This window comes from Oryx dammah, unplaced genomic scaffold (genome assembly GCF_014754425.2).
Source record: "Oryx dammah isolate SB20612 unplaced genomic scaffold, SCBI_Odam_1.1 HiC_scaffold_23, whole genome shotgun sequence".
NCBI lineage: Eukaryota > Metazoa > Chordata > Mammalia > Artiodactyla > Bovidae > Oryx > Oryx dammah.
Window position 1 is genome coordinate 72,634,993 of NW_024070207.1, and position 24,799 is coordinate 72,659,791.

At 37.3% G+C, this 24,799-nt stretch overlaps 1 protein-coding gene across 1 annotated transcript in view; it reads left to right on the forward strand.

Annotated features, from left to right (window-relative positions):
* TEX11 (testis expressed 11) overlaps positions 1-24,799 on the forward strand; it is a 239,607-nt gene that overhangs the window by 114,703 nt on the left and 100,105 nt on the right. The window contains exons 14-16 of the mRNA XM_040265735.1: positions 9,824-9,975; positions 12,953-13,038; positions 18,791-18,928. Coding sequence (XP_040121669.1) covers positions 9,824-9,975; positions 12,953-13,038; positions 18,791-18,928 — 376 coding nt within the window. The remainder of the gene's footprint in view (positions 1-9,823; positions 9,976-12,952; positions 13,039-18,790; positions 18,929-24,799) is intronic.

Genomic DNA, 24,799 nt, shown 5'->3' on the forward strand with positions numbered 1-24,799 from the left:
CATTCTGACTGGTGTGAGATGGTACCTCATTGTGGTTTTGATTTGCATTTCTCTGATAATGAGTGATGTTGAGCATCTTTTCATGTGTTTGTTAGCCATCTGTATGTCCTTGGGGAAATGTCTGTTTAGTTCTTTGACCCATTTTTTGATTGGGTCATTTATTTTTCTGGAATTGAGCTACAGTAACTGCTTGTATATTTTTGAGGTTAGTCCTTTGTTAGTTGCTTCATTTGCTATTATTTTCTCCCATTCTGAAGGCTGTATTTTCACCTTGCTTACAGCTTCCTTTGTTGTGCTGAAGCTTTTAATTTTAATTAGGTCCCATCTGTTTATTTTTGCTTTTATTTCCAGTATTCTGGGAGGTGGGTCATAGAGGATCCTGCTGTGCTTTATGTCCGAGTGTGTTTTGCCTATGTTCTCCTCTAAAAGTTTTATAGTTTCTAGTCTTACATTTGTGTATGGTGTTAGAAAGTGTTCTAATTTTATTCTTTTACAAGTGGTTCAGCAGTTTTCCCAGAACCACTTGTTAAAGAGATTGTCTTTTCTCCATTGTATATTCTTGCTTCATTTGTCTAAGATAAGGTGTCCATAGGTGCGTGGATTTATCTCTGCGGTTTCTATTTTGTTCCATTGATCTGTATTTCTGTGTTTGTGCCAGTACCATACTGTCTTGATGATTGTGGCTTTGTAGTAGAGCCTGAGGTCAGGCAGGTTGATTCTTCCTGTTCCATTCTTCTTTCTCAAGATTGCTTTGGCTATTTGAGGTTTTTTGTATTTCCATACAATTTGTGAAATTATTTGTTCTAGCTCTGTGAAAAATAGCATCAGTAGTTTGATAGGGATTGCATTGAATCTATAGATTGTTTTGGGCAGTATACTCATTTTCACTATATTGATTCTTCTGATCCATGAACATGGTATATTTCTCCATCTATTAGTGTCTTCTTTGATTTCTTTCACCAGTGTTTTATAGTTTTCTATATATAGATCTTTATTTTGGTAGATATTTCCTAAGTATTTTATTATTTTTGTTGCAATGGTGAATGGAATTGTTTCCTTAATTTCTCTTTCTGTTTTCTCATTATTAGTGTATAAGAATGCAAGGGATTTTTGTGTGTTGATTTTATATCCTGCAACTTTACTATATTCATTGATAAGCTCTAGTAATTTTCTGGTGGAGTCTTTAGGGTTTTCTATGTAGAAGATCATGTCATTTGCAAACAGTGAGAGTTTTACTTCTTCTTTTCCAATTTGGATTCCTTTTATTTCTCTTTCTGCTCTGATTGCTGTGGCCCAAACTTCCAAAGCTGTTGAACAGTAGTGGTGAAAGTGGGCACCCTTGTCTTATTCCTGACTTTACGGGAAATTCTTTCAATTTTTCACCACTGAGGATAATGTTTGCTGTGGGTTTGTCATATATAGCTTTTATTGTGTTGAGGTATGTTCCTTCTATTCCTGCTTTCTGGAGAGTTTTTATCATAAATGGATGTTGAATTTTGTCAAAGGCTTTCTCTGCGTCTATTGAGATAATCATATGGCTTTTATTTTTCAATTTGTTTATGTGGTGTATTACATTGATTGATTTGCAAATATTGAATCCTTGCATCCTGAGATAAAGCCCACTTGGTCATGATATATGATCTTTTTAATGTGTTGCTGGATTCTGATTTCTAGAGTTTTGTTAAGGATTTTTTCATCTATGTTCATCAGTGATATTGGCCTGTAGTTTTCTTTTTTGTGGCATACCTGTCAGGTTTTGGTATTAGGGTGATGGTGGCCTCATAGAATGAGTTTGGAAGGTTACCTTCCTCTGCAATTTTCTGGAAGAGTTTGAATAGGATAGGTGTTATCTCTTCTCTAAATTTTTGGTAGAATTCAGCTATGAAGCCATCTGGATCTGGGCTTCTGTTTGCTGGAGGATTTCTGATTACAGTTTCAATTTCCGTGCTTGTGATGGGTCTGTTAAGATTTTCCATTTCTTCCTGGTTCAGTTTTGGAAAGTTGTACTTTTCTAAGAATTTGTCCATTTCTTCCAAGTTGTCGATTTTATTGGCATATAATTACTGATAGTAGTCTCTTATGATCCTTTGTATTTCTGTGTTGTCTGTTGTGATCTCTTCATTTTCATTTCAAATTTTATTGATTTGATTTTTCTCCCTTTGTTTCTTGATGAGTCTGACTAATGGTTTGTCAATTTTATTTATCCTTTCAAAGAACCAGCTTTTGGCTTTGTTGATTTTTGCTATGGTCTCTTTTGTTTCTTTTGCATTTATTTCTGCCCTAATTTTTAAGATTTCTTTCCTTCTACTAACCCTAGGGTTCTTCATTTCTTCCTTTTCTAGTTGCTTTAGGTATAGAGTTAGGTTATTTACTTGACTTTTTTCTTGTTTCTTGAGGTATGCCTGTATTGCTATGAACTTTCCCCTTAGCACTGCTTTTACAGTGTCCCACAGGTTTTGGGTTGTTGCATTTTCATTTTCATTCATTTCTATGCATATTTTGATTTCTTTTTTGATTTCTTCTGTGATTTGTTGGTTATTCAGCAGCGTGTTGTTCAGCCTCCATATGTTGGAATTTTTAATAGTTTTCCTCCTGTAATTGAGATCTAATCTTAATGCACTGTGGTCAGAAAAGATGCTTGGAATGATTTCAGTTTTTTTTTTTAATTTACCAAGGCTAGATTTATGGCCCAGGATGTGGTCTGTCCTGGAGAAGGTTCCATGTGTCCGTGAGAAAAAGGTGAAATTCATTGTTTCGGGGTGAAATGTCCTATAGATATCAATTAGGTCTAACTGGTCTGTTGTATAATTTAAAGTTTGTGTTTCCTTGTTAATTTTCTGTTTAGTTGATCTATCCATAGGTGTGAGTGGGGTATTAAAGTCTCCCACTATTACTGTGTTATTGTTAATTTCCCCTTTCATACTTGTAGCATTTGCCTTACATATTGCGGTGCTCCTATGTTAGGTGCATATATATTTATAATTGTTACATTTTCTTCTTGGATTGATCCTTTGATCATTACGTAGTGTCCTTCTTTATTTCTTTTCACAGCCTTTGTTTTAAATCCTATTTTATCTGATATAAGTATTGCTACTCCTGCTTTCTTTTGGTCTCTATTTGCGTGGAATATCTTTTTCCAGCCCTTCACTTTCAGACTGTATGTGTCCCTTGTTTTGAGATGGTTCTCTTGTAGACAGCATATATAGGGGTCTTGTTTTTGTATCCATTCAGCCAGTCTTTCTTTTGGTCGGGGCATTCAACCCATTTATGTTTAAGGTAATTATTGATAAGTATCATCCCATTGCCATTTACTTTATTGTTTTGGGTTCGAGTTTATACACCCTTTTTGTGTTTCTTGTTTAGAGAAGATCCTTTTGCATTTGTTGGAGAGCTGGTTTGGTGGTGCTGAATTCTCTCAGCTTTTGCTTGTCTGTAAAGCTTTTGATTTCTCCGTCATATTTGAATGAGATCCTTGCTGGGTACAGTAATCTGGGCTGTAGGTTATTTTCTTTCATCACTTTAAGTATGCCCTGCCATTCCCTCCTGGCCTGAAGAGTTTCTATTGAAAGATCAGCTGTTATCTTATGGGAATCCCCTTGTGTGTTATTTGTTATTTTTTAGGCTCTTGTTTTTTAGACACTTTTTTAGGCTCACTTGTTTAGTCGTGCTGTGGGGAAGAAGGAACACTGCAAACAAATAACACTGTCCTGTGCTCGCAGTGTCTCGGCCACACTGGGTTTGCCCCCACTCACGGCATGTGTGCTTTCCCTGTCTACACTGCTTAGGCTCTAGGTTGCTCTGCTGGGAACTATCTGAGGCCGGCCCTGGGTTGTATGCACCTCCCAGGTCTAAGCCGCTCAGGTACAGGTACTCGAGTAGTCCTCAGAGGCGCAGACTCAGTTGAGCCTGCGTTTTGTGCCCTTCCCAGGTCCGAGCAGCTCAGGTGATGAGGTGTTTGGTGAGCATGGTCACTGCGACTTATCGCCTCCCCCATCCCTGCCGCTTGGTTTTCTGGGTGTACAACCAGCGCACCTTCTCAGGCAGATGTTGACTGTCCAGAATCCCAAGAAGTCTTAGTTAGCAACAAAGCATGCTTGCAGTTTGGTAGATAATTCCTCTCTGGGGCCGCGATTGCCTCCTTCTGGCTCTGGCTGCCTGTCACCAGAGGGGGATGGTCTGCATCCGGCTAGCTCTGCTCAGTCCTTTGTTCTGTGAGCAAGCCTGACGCTGTCTTAGGTTAGGGCTTTTTGCATGGTAGCTATCCTGCAGTCTGGTTTGCTCACCCAAGTTAGATCCCTCAGATTGCCCTCGGGTCATTCAGGCCCAGTCTTTACTCTAAGCAATGCAGCCCGTGCCTCCCTGCCCAGCGCCCTCTTGCTAGTGGCGGATGCAGGCCTCTGCGCTACTTCTCCGCTCTGGTAGTTACCGTTGGGCTTGTAATCTGTGGGTTTTAATTATTTATTTATTTTTCCTCCCAGTTATGTTGCCCTCTGTGGTTCCAGGGCTCGCCACAAACGCAGCAATGAGAATGTTTCCTGATGTTTGGAAACTTCTCTCTTTTTAAAGACTCTCTTCCTGGGACGGAGCTACATCCCTACCTCTTTTGTCTCTATTTTTTGTCTTTTATATTTTTTCCTACCTCCTTTCAAAGACAATGGGCTGCTTTTCTGGGTGCCTGATGTCTTCTGTGGGCACTTAGAAGTTGTTTTGTGGAATTTACTCAGCGTTCAAATGTTCTTTTGATGAATTTGTGGGGGTGACAGTGGTCTCCCCCTCCTATTCCTCCACCATCTTAGGCTTAGGACTGCCTCCCCATGTCCAGTTCTAACTGTTGCTTCCTGACCTGCATATAGGTTTCTCAAGAGGCAGGTCAGGTGATCTGATATTCCCATCTCTTGAAGAATTTTCCACAGTTTATTGTGATCCACACAATCAAAGGCTTTGGCATAGTCAATAAAGCAGAAATAGATGTTTTTATGGAACTCTCTCACTTTTTTGATGATCCAATGGATGTGGGCAATTTGATCTTTGGTTCCTCTGCCTTTTCTAAATCCAGCTTAAACATTTGGAAGTTCACAGTTCACGTATTGCTGAAGCCTGGCTTGGAGAATTTTGAGCATTACTTTACTCTCGTGTGAGATGAGTGCAATTGTGCAGTTTTTTGAACATTCTTTGGCATTACCTTTCTTTGGGCTTGGAATGAAAACTGACCTTTTCCGTCCTGTGGCTACTGCTGAGTTTTCCAAATTTGCTGGCATATTGAGTGCAGCACTTTCACAGCATCGTCTTTTAGAAGTTGAAATAGCTCCACTGGTATTCTATCACTTCCACTAGCTTTGTTCGTAGTGGTGCTTTCTAAGGCCCACTTGACTTCATGTTCCATAATGTCTGGCTCTAGGTGAGTGATCACACCATCGTGATTATCTGGGTTGTGAAGATCTTTTTTGTACAGTTCTTTGTATTCTTGCCACCTCTTCTTAATATCTCCTGCTCATGTTAGGTCCATACCATTTCTGTCCTTTATCGAGCCCATGTTTGCATGAAATATTCCTTTGGCATCTCTAATTTTCTTGAAGAGATCTCTAGTCTTTCCCAATCTGTTCTTTTCCTCTATTTCTTTGCATTGATCGCTGAGGAAGGCTTTCTTATCTCTCCTTGCTATTCTTTGGAACTCTGCATTCAAATGGGAATATCCTTCTTTTTCTTCTTTGCTTTTTGCTTCTCTTCTTTTCACAGCTATTTGTAAGGCCTCCCCAGACAGCCGTTTTGCTTTTTTGCATTTCTTTTCCGTGGGGATGGTCTTGATCCCTGGCTCTGTACAATGTCACAAACCTCCGTCCATAGTTCATCAGGTACTCTGTCTATCAGATCTAGTCCCTTAAATCTTTTTATCACTTCCACTGTATAATCATAAGGGATTTGATTTAGGTCATACCTGAATGGTCTAGTGGTTTTTCCTACTCTCTCCAATTTGGCAATAAGGAGCTCGTGATCTGAGCCACAGTCAGCTCCTGGTCTTGTTTTTGCTGACCTATAATGAAAAGGACATATTTTTTGCATGTTAGTTCTAGAAGGTCTTGTAGGTCTTCATAGAACCATTCAACTTCCACTTCTTCAGTGTTACTGGTTGGGGCTTAGACTTGCATTACCGTGATATTGAATGGTTTGTCTTGGAAATAAACAGAGATTATTCTGTCGTTTTTTAGATTACATCCAAGTACTGCATTTTGGACTCTTTTGTTGACTATCATGGCTACTCCATTTCTTCGAAGGGATTCTTGCCCACAGTCATCTGAGTTAAATTCACCCATTCCAGTCCATCTTAGTTCGTTGATTCCTAGAATGTTGATGTTCACTGTTGCCATCTCCTGTTTGTCTGGTTTCCTATGCAATATTGCTCTTTCAGCATTGGACTTTGCTTCTATCACCAGTCGCATCCACAACTGGGTGTTGTTTTTGCTTTAACTCCATCCCTTCATTCTTTCTGTAGTTATTTCTCCACTATCTCCAGTGGCATATTGGGCACCTACCGACCTGGGGAGTTCCTCTCTCAGTGTCCTATCTCTTTGCCTTTTCATAATGTTCATGGGGTTCTCAAGGCAAAAATACTGAAGTGGGTGCCGTTCCCTTCAGATGGGTTGTTAATACCTACCCATCTGAAATTCTTCCAAAAATTGCAGAGAAAGGAACATTCCCAAGCTTATGCTATGAAGGCTACCATCACCCTGATATCAAAACCAGACAAAGATATCCTCAAGAAAGAAAATTAGGCCAGTATTGCTGATGAACATAAACACAAAAACCCTCAACAAAATACTGCCAAACTACATACAAAAACACATAGAAAGGATCATACACTGTGATCAAGTGTGATTTATCCCAGGGATGCATGGATTTTTTGATATATGCAAGTAAATCAATATGATACACCAGATTAACAAATTTAAAAATAAATCCCATATGATATTCTCAATAGATGCAGAAAAAATGGTTTTCAGAAAGTTCAAAACCCATTTTATTTTAATTGTTGAATTAATTTTTTAAAGCAATTTAAAATTTTTGTGGTAAAATATATAGAACATAAAACATACCATCTTAACTATTTTTAAGTATACAATTCATCAGTGTTAAGTACACATAAATTGTTAAGTGTGTTACATTGAACATTCATAGTGTTTAAAGTACATTAAGAAAACTCTTGAGCTCTTCTCATCTTGCAGAATTGCAGCTTTGTACCCATTCAGTAACAAGTCTCTGTTCTCCAGTTTCCCTGTCTGTGGCATATACCATTCTACTGTCTGTCTATGCATTTGACTATTGTAGGTACCTCATATTAGTGAAATTATACACTATTTATGCTTTTCCCATTATTGTATTTCACTTAGCATAGTATCCTCAAGTTTCATCAATGTTGTAGCATGTGTCAGAATTTCCTGCTCTTCAAAGGCTAAATAATATTCCTCTGTGTTATGTACTGCATTTTGTTTATTCATTCATCCATTGATGGAGACTTGTAATACTTCCAGCTTTTGGCTATTGTGAACAATACTGCTATGCCCTTGGGTGTAAAAATATTTCTTTGAGACTTTATTTTTGGTCATTTGGGTTTATACAAAGTAAAATCAGTAGATTATATGGAAATTATTTGTAATTTTTTGGAGGAATCACCATACTGGTTTGCATAGCAGGTATACAATTTTACTGTCTCACCAATAGTGCACAAGTTTTCCACATTCTGGCCAACATTTTTTTGTTTTTTGTTTTTTTGACAGTAGCTATTTTAATGGGTATGAGGTGGTATCATTGTGCTTTTTATTGCATTTCACTAATGGGTTAGTAATATTGAGTATTTTTCATGTGATTTTTGCCATTTGTATATCTTTTTTTGGGAAAAATGTCTATTCAACCTCTTTGCCCATTTTATTTTATTTTATTTTATTTTTTATTTTTACTCTATTTTACTTTACAATACTGTATTGCTTTTGCTATACATTGACATGAATCTGCCACGGGTATACATGAGTTCTCAATCATGAACCCACCTCCCACCCCATATCATCTTTGCCCATTTTAAAAGTCAGTTGATTTTTTATTGTTTTTAAAGTGAAAGTTAGTCACTCAGTCATGTCTGACTCTTTGTGACCCCATGAACTGTAGCCCACCACGCTCCTCTGTCCATGGAATTCTCCAGGTAAGAATATTGGAGTGGGTTGCCATTTTCTTCTCTAGGGGATCTTCCCGACCCAGGGATTGAACCCAGGTCTCCCACATTGCAGACAGACTCTTTACCAACTGAGCCACCAGGGAAATCCTTCTTTGGGAAAATGTCTAATCAACCTCTTTGCCTATTTTTAAGTCAGTTGGGGTTTTTTGTTGAGTTTATATATCTGGATGTTAACTGTGTATCAGATGTTTGCCTTTTCACCGTTTTCATTGTATTCTTTGATATACAAAATTAAAAAATTTTTGACATAGTCCAGTTTATTTGTTTTTAATTTTGTTATTTGTGTTTTTAGTGCATATCAAAGAAATCATTGTCAAATCCAGTGTTATAAAGATTTTCCCCTATATTTTCTTTTATAAGTTTTATGTTTTAGTTCTTCTTTTTAGGTCTTTGATCCATTTTGAGTTCGTTTTTTTATATGATGTAAGGTGATTTCATCAAAGAGTGAAAAGAAAGAATTTCATTCTTTTGCTTATGGATATCCAATTGTCCCAGCACTGTTTATTGAAAAAATGATTTTTTTTCCTTCATGGAATGGTCTTGGCACCCTTGTTGAAAATCATCTGACCACATATGTGAGAATTTCTTTCGAAACTCTTATTTTATTCCATTGGTGTATATGTATCTTTATGCCGGTACCACACTATTTTGATTACTGTATCTTTGTAGTAAAATTTGAAATCGTGAAGTATGAGTCCATCAGCTTTATTCTTCTGTTTCAGGATTGTTTTGGCTCTTCTGGGTACCTTGATATTCTGTATGAGTTTAGGATGGAGTTTTCCATTTCTGCAAAAAATATCTTTGGGATGTTCACAGGGATTGCATTACATCTGTAGATCACTTTGGGTGTGTTGCCATCTTAACAATACTAAGTCTTCCAATCCATGAACTCTTTGCATTTAACATAGTCATTATCTACTGTTATATTATTTGTGTAATGAACCATAATTTTGCATTTAACATAGTCATTATCTACTGTTATATTATTTGTGTAATGAACCATAATTTTTAAAGGAGTTGTTGACCGAGGGAATTGGCAAATTTCTTTTTATTCTTTCAGTTTTATTAAGATATAATTGACATTCAGCACCGTGTAAGTTTAAGCTGTACAGCATAATGACTTGAGAAGATAGTCAAAAGGTATAAAGTTCCAGTTATAAAATAAATGAATATTGAGAATGTAACGTACTGGTATATTTGAAAGTTGATTCTAGAGTAGATCATAAAAGTTCCCATGACAAGGGACTAGTAAATTTCTAATGTCTGTTCGTGTATGTTCACTTCATATATCTCATGTTCCAGTATGTATAAATTGGCATCAGTTTTGGAGAAAAAGAATAAATTAAATACTAATAAAGAGAGGATTATCTGACTGTATATATTTATAAGAAGAAAATGCTTGTGGCTTGATAAATTAAACAGGAAGTGAATTAAATTATCTGTTATTGACAAATAGTTTTGTTGAGATATTTAATGGTATTACTTAAGCAGATATAGTTTTATCTTGCCTGTTTGGGTCATGCTCAAACAAATTTTAGGCTTGTTAATTAAAAAAAGTTATTTTATTCACACCACTTAAAATTGTGTTTTCTTGAACAGAGGATCTATTGGATTTTATTTCCTGAAGATCATCTGTGAACATTTTCAGTCATCAGAAGATACTAGTAAAGCTCAACTGCTCCACATTGACATCCTTTTACAAAGGAGGGAAGAATTGTTTGCAAAGAAGAAGGTTGAAGAAATCATTATAGGTCAGTAGGATTTTTGCAGATGTTTTAGAAAAGTGTTCATATGCATGTCCTTCAGAGATGGATATCAGAACAGTAGGAAAATCCTCAGATAACAGATTTTTTTTCTTTTTCTCAGTTACTATTTTTCCTCCCTAATATCTTTTAACTATAACAATTCACCTAACCAGATTCCACCTATGTGGTAAACCAGGATGGAGTGAAGTAAAGTCGCTCAGTCGTGTCCGACTCTTTGCAACCCCATAGACTGTAGCCTATCAGACTCCTCCGTCCATGGGATTTTCCAGGCAAGAGTGCTAGAGTGGATTGCCATTTCCTTCTCCAGGGGATCTTTCCAACCCAGGAATCGAGCCCGGGTCTCCCTCATTGCAGGCAGACGCTTTACCGTCTGAGCCACCAATTGTGAGGTTAGAAGCCTAATTTCATGTTTCAGTTTGATCTCAGAATAGTTTGTGTACCTTCAAGCAAGTCAGTAATACCTCTGGATCTTGGTTTTTTCCAACTATATAATGAAGGTTGTGAACCACATTCCTAATTTTTTATTTCTTTTCAGCAGCAGTAGCATCCTTTTGTGATGCAATCTTATGTGAACCTGCCCCCAATAAAACAAATTAAAGTTGTTGTAGTTAAAGCAAAGACGTAGAGCCAAATCTCAGCATTCCATTAATCCCCCATCTCTCTATAGAACCTTATACTCTGAAGAACACAGATAGTGTGAACTCTTTCTTAGAAAATTCTTACCCTAATCTGTTCTTTCAACTTTATACATATAGAGATATTACTGGAACGATAGTCACTAATGTTAACACTGGGATTTATTCTGAGTTGTGGAAGTTTTGTTGATTTGTTGCTTTTTTGTTGTTTACCAGATTGCTTGAATTTTATAAGTATGAATCATGTTTTATAAAAACAAAAGCATTGATTTTTAAAGGAAATCTTTTGACTAGATAATCTCTGAGTCTTTTGAACTCTAGATTCTATAAATTGTATTTAACTGATGACACCTTTCCTCCATATCCTCACTAAGAATCCAGTTATTTTTAGACCCAGTGTTGATAAGGTTGGTTATATGATTTTCCAACCCTCAGCATTTTAATGGTAGTATATTATAAAGGGAGAAAGGACCTACAAGGAAATATAGAGATATCCTGATTACAAGGGAGGGAAAAACCTTATAAATTGTATAAAAGCACTTTAAATACTTTTAAGAGTATAATAATATGTGAAGTTGCTCAGTCGTGTCTGACTCTTTGTGACCCCGTGGACTGTAGCCTACCAGGCTCTTCCATCGATGGGATTTTCAAGGCGAGAATACTGGAGTGGGTTGCCATTTCCTTACTATATAATAATCACTGAAGTCATCATTATGGTATCCTAACAGTATAATAAAATACAATAGCTGTTATTTTTGACCTTGAATAGTCTAAAAATAGTTAAATTATGCTTCATAAACTAGAAAGTGTGTTTAAAAGAAATTTTTTTAAAAAAGAAGACTAGATATATTCATGGATAATAGCTTTCCACCACTGAAGGCTGGAGGAGCCACTCTGGGAGGATCTGGCTGAGATGAAAGTGTTTCATGTTGGTTTCTTTCATTGTATCAGAGATCCAGATGGTAAAATGGACTTTCTTATTGGTTCATTTCCTGGGCGTTTTTCTGTCTTTCTTTCTTTTAAAACATGATTCATTAAAAAAATATATATTTATTTTAAAAAGAAAAAACATAATTCTTAAAACATGATTTTTAGAAAAATTAAGAACCTTAAGTGATTTAGACTTCTTAAAAATATTTTGTTTGATGAAAGTAAACTACCAGGTAACTAGAAAACTTTATTATCTAGAATAACTAATTTTCCATGATTACAGTTAGCCAAAGTTGTATTATGGTATCTAATTATACAGTTATACTTTCAACGTATTATAATATTTTAGGTACGTACTTTACAGGGCTTTTTATTTTCATGTAACTATTTTTGACTAAGTCGTGGAACAAACTTTGTCTGCTGACTGGGTTGAGGGGTCAGAGACTCTTTTTTTTTAATATAAAATTATTTATTTTAATTGGAGGCTAATTACTTTACAATATTGTACTGGTTTTGCCATACATTGACATGAATCTGCCATGGGTGTACATGTGTTCCCCATCCTGAACCCCCCCTCCCTCCCTGTCCCATCCCTCTGGGTCATCCCAGTGCACCAGCTCCGAGTACCCTGTCTGATACATTGAACCTGGACTGGTGATTCATTTCACATATGATAATATAAATGTTTTTTCAATGCCATTCTCCCAAATCATCCCACCCTCACCCTCTCCCACAGAGTCCAAAAGACTGTTCTATACATCTGTGTGTCTTTTGCTGAGAGACTCTGTTTTCTAATCAAGACTTTGGTGGAAATTGATTGTGACAAAGAGGTGGAATTGGAAGGGGTATAGAATTCTACTATAGATTAAACTTTACTTTAGTGTGTTAATGTATTTGAACACTGTAAATGTCTAGACCAGAAACAATGAGACCTGTTACAATTTAAAGTAATAGAGTTTATGTGTAAACATGGTCTTAAAGTATTTTACAAAGGCTTTAAGGTATAATTGCCCTTTCTTGTGAACCTGAACTGATCTAGTTAGTATATAATAGTATAAACACTTCTTATTAATGATTTCTAGCATTGCTGTCTGTTCACTGATAATAACATTAAGGCACCAGATGGTGATCAAATTTGGAACATAGAAAATACATTAAAAAGAAACTGGGCTGGAAAACTATTACAGATTGATGGGAAAATTACAGTGATTGTAGCAAACTCTGATTGTATTATATAGTCAATTTTACTAGTAAATCTAAAATTGATGATGAAAACCTGTCTGAATGTGGTTGTGTTTGTCCATTACATAAAGATTATAGGTTCTGAATACAGTTATTGCTCTTTATTTAATGTAATACATCTTGATTCTTGTTCTTAGAGCTTGTTTTTTTTTCAGGTCACCAAACAGGAAAACCACTGGCATCAGAATTAATAGGCTATTTCCACAGCATTATTTGGAAACAAGCTGCCAGAAGTTTTGAGGTTTGGGAATAATCTATTTTTATTCTTTATATTCTTTCTTCACACTAACAAATAAAACAGTGTGTTCACTATAAAAATCATAAGCATCAAATACTTAATAATCTCTTTCTGCTTATATACTATTTATTAAATGTAATGCAGAAATTAATGGGCAGTGGACAAGAATTTATTTAAAAACGCTAAGATGTGATTCATCCCCACTGGGAGTTTGTTGTTGTTCATTTGCTAAGTCAGTGTCTGACTCCTTGCAACCCCGTGAACTACAGCATACCAGGCTTCCCTGTCCTTCACTATCTCCCAGAGTTTGTTCAAATTCAAGTCCATTGAGTCAGTTGGTGATGCTGTCTAACCATCTCATCCTCTGCCACCCTCTTCTCTTTTGCCTTCAATCTTTCCCAGCATCAGGGTCTTTTCCAGTAAGTTGGCTCTTCGCATCAGGTGGCCAAAAAATTGTAACTTCAGCTTTAGCATCAGTCTTTCTAATGACTGTTAAGGGTTGATTTCCTTCAGGATTGACTGGTTTGATCTCCTTGTAGTCCAAGGGACTCTCAAGAGTCTTCTCCAGCATCACAATTCAAAAGCATCAGTTATTTGGTGCTTAGCCTTCTTTATGGTCCAACTCTCACATCCATACATGACTACAGAAAAAACCATAGCTTTGACTCACATGGACCTTTGTCGGCCAAGTGATGTCTCTGCTTTTTAATACACTGTCTAAATTTGTCATACTTTTCCTTCTAAGAAGCAAGCATCTTTTAATTTCATGGCTACAGTTACTGTCCACAGTGATTTTGGAGCCCAATAAAAAAAAATCTGTCAATGTTTCCACTTTTTCCTCTTTTATTTCCCATGAAGTGATGGGACCAGATGCCATGATCTTAGTTTTTGGAATGCTGAATTTTAAGCCAGCTTTTTCACTCTCCTCTTTTACCCTTATCAAGAGATTCTTTAGTTCCTCTTCGCTTTCTGCCATAAGGGTGGTATCATCTGCATATCTGAGGTTGTTGCTATTTCTCCCAGCAATCTTGATTCTAGCTTGTGATTCATCCAGCCCTGCATTTTACGTGATGTACTCTGCATATAAGTTAAATAAACGGGGTTACAATATACAGCCTTGTCATACTCCTTTCCCAGTTTTGAACCAGGCAGTTGTTCCATGTCCAATTCTAACTGTTGCTTCTTGACCCACATACAGATTTCTCAGGAGATAGGTAAGGTGGTCTGGTATTCTCATCTCTTTAAGAATTTTCCTGTTGTGATCCACAAAGGCAAAGGCTTTATGTAGTCAATGAAACAGAGTAGATGTTTTTCTGGAACTCTGTTGCTTTCTCCATGCTCCAATAGATGTTAGTAATTTGATCTCTGGTTCCTCTGCCTCTTCAAAACCCAGCTTGTACATCTGGAAGTTCTTGGTTCACATACTGCTGAAGCCTAGCTTGAAGGATATTGAGCATAACCTTGCTAGCAGGTGGAATAAGGGCAATTGTATCATGGTTTGAGCATTCTTTGGTATTGCCCTTCTTTAGGACTGTAATCAAAACTGACCTTTTCCAGTCCTGTGGCCACTACTGAGCTTTCCAAATTTTCTGGCATGTTGAGTGTACCACTTTAACGCTTCATCTTTCAGGGTTTTAAATAACTCAGCTGAAATTCTGTCACTTCCATTGTAAACATATACCATATTTTCTTTATCCACATTCATCATTAAATGACAACTTATTTTCTTTCCACACCTTGGCTTGCTGCAATGGACATTTGAGTACAAATATCTCTTTGAGATAATGGTTTCATTTTCTTTTGATATATACACAGAAATGGGATTACTGAATTGTGTTGAGTTCTATTTTTAATTTCTTGAGAAACCTGCATACTGTTTTCCATAGTGGCCATACCAGTCTACACTCCCATCAACAGTATACAAGGTTTACCTTTTCTCTACATCCTCACTACCATTTGTTAATCTTGTCTTTCTGATGGTAGCTATTGTGACAGCTGTGAGGAGATATCTCACTGTGATTTTGATTTGCATTTCCCTAATGGTTAGTGATGTTGAGCACCTTTTCATGTACCTATTGGCCATCTATGTATCTTCTTTGGAACAGCTTGCCCAGATCTTTAGCACATTTTTAATGGACTTTTGGAATTTTTTGTTTGTTTGTTTCTGTTCCTGTTTTTATTTTTTGCTGCTGAGTTGTAGGAATTCCTTATATATTTTGAATAATACCATATTGAATGTGTCAGTCAGTTCAGATCAGTTGGTCAGTCATGTCCAACTCGTTGTGACCCCATGGACTGAGGAACACCAGGCTTCACTGTCCATCACCAACTCCCAGGGCTTGCTCAAACTCATGTCCCTTGAGTTGGTGATGCCATTCAACCATCTCATCCTCTGTTGTCCCCTTCTCCTCCTGCCCTCAATCTATCCCAGCATCAGGGTCTTTTCAAATGAGTCAGTTCTTTGTATCAGGTGGCCAAAGTATGCCACCTCCTTTGCCATCTATTTGCCATGAAGTGAAGTGATGGGACCAGATCATGGCATGGTCATAACTTTCCTTCCAAGGATTAAGCGTCTTTTAATTTCATGGCTGCAATCACCATCTGCAGTGATTTTGGAGCCCCCCAAAACAAAGTCTGACACTGTTTCCACTGTTTCCCCTTCTATTTCTCATGAAATGATGGGACCAGATGCCATGATGTTAGTTTGTTGAATGTTGAGTTGTAAGCCAGCTTTTTCACTCTGCTGTTTCACTTCATCCAGAGGGTCTTTAGTTCGTCTTTGCTTTCTGCCATAAGGGTGGTGTAATCTGCGTATCTAAGGTTATTGATATTTCTCCTTGCAATCTTGATTCCAGCTTGTGCTTCATCCAGCCCTGAATTTCCCACAATGTACTCTGCATATAAGTTAAATAAGCAGGGTGACAATATACAGCTTTGACATACTCCTTTCCCAATTTGGAACCAGTCTGTTATTCCATGTTCAGTTCTAACTGTTGCTTCTTGACCTGCATACAGGTTTCACACGAGGCAGATAACATGGTATGGTATTCCAATCTCTTGTGATCCACACAGTCAAAGGCTTTGGCATAGTCAATAAAACAGAAGTAGATGTTTTTCTGGAACTCTCTTGCTTTTTCTGTGATCAAACAGATGTTGGCAATTTGATCACTGGTTCCTCTGCCTTTTCTAAATCCAGCTTGAAAATCTGAAAATTCTTGGTTCACGTATTGTTGAAGCCTGGCTTGGAGAATTTTGAGCATTACTTTACTAGCCTGTGAGATAACCTGTGAGATGAGTGCAGTTGTACAGTAGTTTGAACATTCTTTGACATTCCCTTTGGGATTGGAATGGAAACTGACCTTTTCTAGTCCTGTGGCCACTGCTGAGTTTTCCAAATTTGCTGGCATATTGGGTTCTGCAATTCCACAATACAATCTTTTTGGATTTCAATTAGCTCAGCTGGAATTCCATCACCTCCACTAGCTTTGTGCATTACTTGCCCTCACACTCCAGGATGTCTGGCTCTAGGTGAGCGATCACACCATTGTGGTTATCTGGATCATTAAGATCTTTTTTGTATAGTTCTTCTGTGTTTTCTTGCCACCTCTTATTATCTTCTGCTTCTGTTACATCTGTACCATTTCTGTCCTTTATTGTGCCCATCTTTGCGTGAAATGTTCTTTTGGTATCTCTGATTTTCTTGAAGAGATCTCTAGTGTTTCCCATTCTGTTGTTTTCCTGTATTTCTTTGCATTGATCACTGAAGAAGACTTTATCTCTCCTTGCTATTCTTTGGAACTCTGCATTGAGATGAGCTTCTCTTTCCTTTTCTCCTTTGCCTTCTTTTCTCAGGTATTTATAAGGCTTGCTTAAACAACCATTTTGCCTTTTTGCATTACTTTTTGGGGGTATGGTCTTGATCCCTGCTTCATGTATAATGCCTCACTGTATAATCATAAGGGATTTCATTTAGGTCATACCTGAATGGCCTAGTAGTTTTCCCTACTTTCCCTACTTTCTTCAATTTAAGTCTGAATTTTGCAATGAGGAGTTCATAATCTGAGCCACAGTCACCTCGCAGTCTTATTTTTGGTAACTGTATAGAGCTTCTCCATCTTTGGCTGCAAAGAATATAATCAATCTGATTTTAATATTGACCGTTTGGTGATGTCCATATGTAGAGGATTCTCTTGTGTTGCTGAAAGATGGTGTTTGCTATGACCAGTGGGTTCTCTTGGCAAAATTCTGTTAGCCTTTGCCCTGCTTCATTTTGTACTCCAATGCCAAATTTGCCTGTTACGCCAAGTATCTCTTGACTTCTTACTTTTGCCTTCCAGTCCCCTATGATGAAAAGGACATCTTTTTTGGGTGTTAGTTCTAGAAGGTCTTGTAGGTCTTCATAGAACCATTTAACTTCAGTTTTTTTGGCGTTACTGGTAGGGACATAGACTTGGATTACTCTAATATCAAATGGTTTTGCCTTGCAAACAAACAGTGATCATTCTGTCATTTTTGAGATTGCACCCAAGTACTTCATTTTGGACTCTTGTTAACTATGATGGCTACTCCATTTCTTCTAAGGGATTCTTGGCCACAGTAGTAGATATAATGGTCATCTGAATCAAATTCGCCCATTCCAGTCCAGTTTAGTTCCCTGATTCCTAAAATGTCGCTGTTCACTCTTGCCATTACCTGTTTGACCATGTCCATTTTACCTTGATTCATGTACCTAGCATTCCAGGTTCCTATGCAGTATTGCTCTTTACAGCATGGGAATTTACTCCCGTCAGCAGTCATATCTGCAACTGGGTATTGTTTTCGCTTTTTCTATGTCTCTTCATTCCTTCTAGAGTTATTTCTCCACTCTTCTCCAGTAGCATATTGGGCACCTACCGACCTGGGGAAGTGAAGTGAAGTGAAATCACTCAGTCGTGTCCGACTCTTTGCGACCCCGTGGACTATAGACTACCAAGTTCCTCTGTCCATGGGATTCTCCAGGCAAGCATACTGGAGTGGGTTGCCATTTCCTTCTCCAAGGGATCTTCCCAACCCAGGGATCGAACCCAGGTCTCCTGCATTGCAGGCAGACGCTTTCTGTCCTATGTTTTTGCCTTTTCATACTGTTCATTGGGTTCTCAAGGCAAGAATACTGAAGTGGTTTGCCATTCTCTTCTCCAGTGGACCATGTGTTGTCAGAACTCTCCACCATGACCCGCCTGTCTTGAGTGACCCTACATAGTATGGCTCATAATATTGAGTTAGACAAGGCTGTGCTCCATGTGATCAGTTGTTTTCTGTGATTGTGGTTTTCATTCTATCTGACCTCTAACAGATAAGGATAAGAGGCTTATGGAAGCTTCCTGATGGAAATGGCAACCCACTCCAGTATTCTTGCCTGGAAAATCCCATGGACAGAGGAGCTTGGTAGTCTATAGTCCACAGGGTCTCAAAGAGTCGGACACTTCCTGATGGGTCATATTCTGATTGAATATATAGTTTGCAGCTGTTGTCTCTAATTCCATAAGTTGCCTTTTAATTTTGTTGATGTGAAGGAAGAAGAGAGAATATTGATTGCCACTATGACTTATATTTATCAAGGCTGGTAATAAAATGCACTTAGCATCCAACTAAAGATGTGTTTTGGTTGACTAAAAATTTCAGCATTACCATTTTTTGTTTCTAGAGATGACTTGGACCAATTAGGGTCACATGTAGAGATATCTCTGTAATTTTGTTATTTCTTTTTAAACTTTAGGTACACAATTTTGATAATGCCCTGCACTGGTACTGTTATTCTCTGAGATTTTATGCAGCTGATCAATCTGATCTGGACTTGGCCAAGCTACAGAGGAACATGGCTTCGTGTTACCTGCATTTGGGACGATTTGATAAGGTCTTTTGATTTATCTCTTTTTTAAAGATAGCATATGTTATAGGCAGTGGCAGAGAGATAATTACAATGTGGTATCTTGACTATTTATTAGGTTAGGATATCTGAGAGTTCCTTCATACAGGACAAAGTCAAATTGATAGTTTCCTGACTGACACACTATGAACATTAATAAGTAGAACTTCCCAATAGGAGAAAGAATTTATAGACTCTTAATTCCATTGCTTACTCTTTATTTTTAACACTTTGTTCTGAAAGGTAGTGTATCATTGGAATTCATGAACAGAATTATCTGCTACTAACTATCTTCAGTATTGTCCTTTGAAGTAGAATAAATTGTAAGGTAAACACTTTTTTTGGTCAGGCATTCAGTTAGAACAAATACTTGGATGAAATAACATTCTTTTACTTTATGGGTTAGCTCTTGCCTTTCTACCACTCTTTTAAAAGTATAGCAATTGAGTTCTTATCAGGACAAAATTCTAGAAGGTAAAATAGATAAAACTCGTTTGAGGATAGAGCCATTCATATTTCCCAAAGCAATTGGGACATTTCTTCCTTTGCTTATCATAATAGTATGCACATGATGGGAAGGGAGTATATTGCCTTGTTGTAGGACAAAGAAAGGGGATGGACAAGTATAGACCCACTATGAAGCTTTTGGTTGCTTTTTAAGTTTTAATGACAAATTTAGGGGAAAATATGTGATTAAAGGATGTAATTCTAGACATTTTCTTCGAAGATTTGTTTACTTTGAAGGATTATTTGTCTGAATGAATACTTCAGATTTTCTTTCACAAGAGTATTTACCATTTAGTTTGTTATAAATTCACAGTCCTGAAAGAGAAGTTGAAAGTTTATTTACCGTATCGTATTTCTACACAGGCTAACATTTAATTGTTTCAGAAAGACAGGTGACTACTATTTATTTAAAGACCTTGAAAGATGTCACATAGATTTTGTTACCTAATTATATTTCTTCTCAGAATACCATTAACTATTTCAGAAAGTTAATTTCCCACTGCTTACTTAAAGATGTATAAAGAAGAGAATCACAAAGCTTTTGTGACTTCTATGATTTGTGTTAATCTGGAAGACTGAGAAGTACTGAGACTTAGAGCTGGGAGATGGATGCATCTGCAGGCCAAGAAGAGATATCTCATCCCCTCTTCAAGATGGAAGGAATATAGTATGAGATACTGTAATAGTCTCTGAAGTTACAAAGATGAACAAGTTGCCTTCAGCTCAGTAAAGCAGTTGGCATCAGGGTATTCTAATGAGCAAATCAGAAGATTATGGCAGTGGGGAAAGTTTAAGTTGGAAAGATTCCATAAGTCAGGCGCATAGGTAGTTGGTATCACATAAGCTCATCAATCAGGGAACAGGTCTTCAATCATTGAGATTTGGACTCAGATGCAGGACTAAAATCTTTACATCACTGGGCATATGTGTAGATAGACTAAAAAAAGCAAGGTCGAGCTCCAAACCTAAAGTGACTGGGTTTAGTTTTGGGTTGAGCTCTAAACTTAAAGTGACTGGCTCTAAAGATGAGCTCAGGCATGGGGAGCCAGACTGCAGTTACCTAAAAGAGAATACAAAGTGATTAGAAAATAAGAGTTTTCTAAGACTTGAAGCAATGCTTCTTAAATTTCCTTTGTGTTAGCTTTGGTTCTAGAGCCTAGTGTGGAACTGAGCCTATAATTGGGAGTTCAAATGGTATTAGTAGTGAGGGAGGGAAGAATAAGACAGCAGGAAACCAGGTGTGTTCTAATCTGTATACTTACTTTGTGATTATATCATTTAAGGCTGGATTGCCTACTTGATTACTATTAGTATTTTCTCCATTTTATTTTTCTTGTCTTAAACTTACCAGATACTGATTTGATACCCTCCATATGTAAGAATAGTCTACTGTGCACTAAGACAGATAGAAAGGTGAAAAAATCACACAGTTCATCATATTTTACTATTTTGCTATTCCCACCTAGCCTGGTTAATTTTATTTTGTGATTTTTTTTTCACTCCTTCCCTTGATCTATTTGAGCACTGTTCAGAAATTTTACAAAACCATGTTTATTGAATCTGATAAAATTTCTTAGTTTTCACATGCTAAGTTGCTTTAGTTGTGTTCTATTCTTTGTGACCGTATTGACTGTAGCCCACCAAGCTCCTCTGTCCATGGGATTTTCCAGGCAAGAATACTGGAGTGGGTTGATGTGCCCTCCTCCAGGGGATCTTCCCAACCCAGGGATCGAACTCACATCTCTTATGTCTCCTGCATTGGTAGGCGGGTTCTTTACCACTACTGCCACCTGGGAAGCCCAAGTGTTAGTCACTCAGTCATGTCTGATTCTTTGCAACCCAATAAACTGTAGCCCATCAGGCTCCTCTGTCCCTGGAATTATCCAGGCAAGAATACTAGAGTGGGTAACCATTCCCTTCTCCACGGGATCTTCCCAACCAAGGGATCGAACCCAGGTTTGCTTTGCAGACTGATTCTTTACCATCTGAGCCACTAGGAAAACCCTCAGTTTTCACATAAGCACTGACTAAAACTGACTCTCGTTGACTTTCTTTCTTACTCTCCACCAATCCTTGGTAATTGTGAAATGTTTTTTATCCCTAAGCCCCATGCTTTATCCTTTGTTTTAGCAAAAAAAAATAATAATAATTTTCTGGGCTTGTAGCCACTGACATCAGCTCCTCTCCTCTTTATCCATTCTTTCTTCTTGCTTATCTAAGAGAAAGAAGTAACTTTCCCATGGGACCTTCTCTACAAATTTCAATGCTAGGTTTTAAATCTTTTTCTCTCTACCGTTTCTTTCCCTGTCACTACAATTATTTTTAGGCCTTCTCTATCTGAAAGCTTTCCTTCAACCTGTCATCCTTCCCAAATTACAGTTTGTCCTTCTTTTTATTACCAAACTTTATAACCTAAAATTATTGCCTATATTTTTTTAGTATTCATTCATTCAAAAAATTTTTATTAACTGTCTACTACATGTTAAATACTATTCTAGGCCTTGGGGATGTAGTAGTGACCAAAGTAGACAAAACTGTCTACCCCTACAGAGTTTATATTCTACTGGAGAGACAGACAATAAAAAGATAAATGTTATGGTATATTAAAAAGGTCAGCAAATTTTCTGTACAGAACCAGATGGTAAATATTTCAGGTTTTCTAGGCCATAGTCTTTCTTGCAAGTACTCAACTTTGCAGTTGTACCATGAAAACAGCTGTAGACCAAATGTAAACAAACTGACACGACTTTGTGCTAACAAAACTTTATATTTAAGAACATTAAAATTTGAATTTCATATAACTTTTTGTATCATAAAATATTCTTTTGATTTTTTCAACCTTTCAAAAAAGTAAAACTTAGCTTGATAGATGGTAAACTGGATGTATCCCAGAGGCCATAGATTGCTGATCCCTGTTATATTAGACAGTGATAAGTGCTAGAGAAAACTAAGTAGGAAAGGGTAGTATTAAATGTTTTAGAGGAGGAATGAAGGGTTGTAATTTTACAGAAGGACTCAGTGAAAAGGTAGTTTTTCAGTAGAAACCTGAGGAAAAGAGGGATCTAGCTATGAATATCTTAAACAAGAGCATTCCAGACAGAGGGAGTAGCAAGTGCAAAGGCTGTGGGGGGTGTGGGAGTAGGAACATGTGGATGGTGTTTGACGAACAGCAGAGAAACTAGTGTGTCTGGAGCTAAGGCAATATTAGGGAAAGTAGGAGATATGATCAAGGAAGTAGCAGGGAAACAGATCTGTAAGAAAGACGTTGTATTTTATTGTAAAGATTTATGTCATTAACTCTTGAGATGGAGAACCAGTGAGAGAGTTTGAGGCAGAGGAGTGACAAGATCTGATTCTCATTTTAATAAAATCACTCATTCACTGTGTTGAACAGACTGAGCTGAGTGTAAGAGTAGAAGCAGGGGGAAAAGGTAGGACGCTACTGAAATAATCTAGGCAAGAGATTATGGTGGCATGAATCAGTATGGAGGAAGTGTGGATGGGGAGAAGTGGTCAGATTCTAGATACAATATGAAAGTGAAGGTGAGAGAATTCTCTGACACAGCACATACAGGATAGTAGAAAGTAAAAGTGAAGTCACTCAGTCGTGTCCGACTCAGCCCCATGGACTGTAGCCCACCACACTTCTCCGTCCATGGGATTTTCCAGGCAAGAGTACTGGAGTGGGTTACCATTTCCTTCTCCAGGGGATCTTCCCAACCCAGGGATCGAACCCAGGTCTCCCACATTGAAGGCAGACGCTTTATCATCTGAGCCACCAGGATAGTAGAGGGAAAGACAAGAATTACTCTTAAATTTTTGGCCTCATCATCTACTCCCCTCTTCATGATTTTTGTGTCCATGATTCTATAAATTGCTCTTCTGAATATCACTAGTGACCTTTTAAAAAACTTTTTTACCATACCATGTGGCATGTGGGATCTTGGTTCGCTGATCAGGGATCAAACCTGCATCCCCTACATTGGAAGCACAGTCTTAACCATTGGACTGCCAGGGAAGTCCCACTAATGACCTTTTAATGATAAAGTCTAATGATTTTTTCTTAGTCCTTCTTGTTTTCTGGTCTTTATAGCACAAAAGAATATAATACTGTCAACTACTTTTTACCTTCTAGGAACTTTCTCTTTGGCTTCTGTAACATACTTTTTTTCACTGAAGTATAATTGATTTACAGTGTTGTTAGTTTCTGCTTTACAGCAAAGTGATTCATATATATATATATATATATATATACACACACATAGGTATTTTCATATTCTTTTCCATTATTTTTTATTATAAGATACTGAATATAGTTCCCTATACTGTACGGGAGGGCCTTGCTTTTTTATTTGTTTTGTGTATAGTAGTTTGTGTTTGCTAATCCCAGATTCCTATTCTATCCTTCCTCTACCCTCTTTCCTCTTTGGTAACCATAAGTTTTTTTTCTCTGTGTGACATACTCTCTCAATCCTGTGCTCTGACTCTTCCTTTTCTATTTATGTTACCAGCAGTCTCTTTTCCCAAATGTTGGATGAAGGCAGGTACTATGTTTATCTCATTGTCCATTTTATCCTTAACACCACATGAACATGCTGGGTACATGATAAGTTTTCAGAAAACATTTTAAAGTTTATTTTCTTGGTGTTTGATAAGTTTTCAGTAAACATTCGTTGAATTTATTCTTTTATTTCAATTGTACATTATCCCCTCAGTAATCCCTTAGCTGCTTTCTTAGCTTCAGCTCTCCATTCCCAAATCTATGTCACTAACCCTGATCTTTCTCACAGCCTACTTCCACCTTTCTACTGTCCTTGGATATATACATCTATCTAAGACTGAAATCTCAGATTCATGGATTCTTTCTTCTCCCTCTATATTTAGTCATGTTCCACATCTGGTCACTTTTACCTCTGCATTATTTTTGCCAACTGTCTCCTCTTCCATCTTTACCTCACTATCCTAGTCCAAGCCTTCATTACCTCTAAGACAATTGGAATAATCTTATAAATGATTATTATATCTCGCTGAAAATTTTCACTGGCTCACTATAAAGACCAAATTCCTTAGACTTAAGGTCCTCTGTAATCTTTAAATAAAATAATCCTATTTTATTTCCTGGACACATGTACTGTGTTTGTCCCCAACTGAAGTACCTGCTGCTTCCTAACCATACTACATGTTTTTCTGCCTCTGTAACTTTTCCCATGCGTCTGTATTGCAAATTACCTCTTCTGTATATCCCTACCTTTTGAAATAACTTTTTCAAAGCCTGGATTACAATGACAATCTTAGCTTCCTAAGGAAATTTCTGAGTCTTGGTCTTCCTCTAAGATTTTGTTACACATCTGT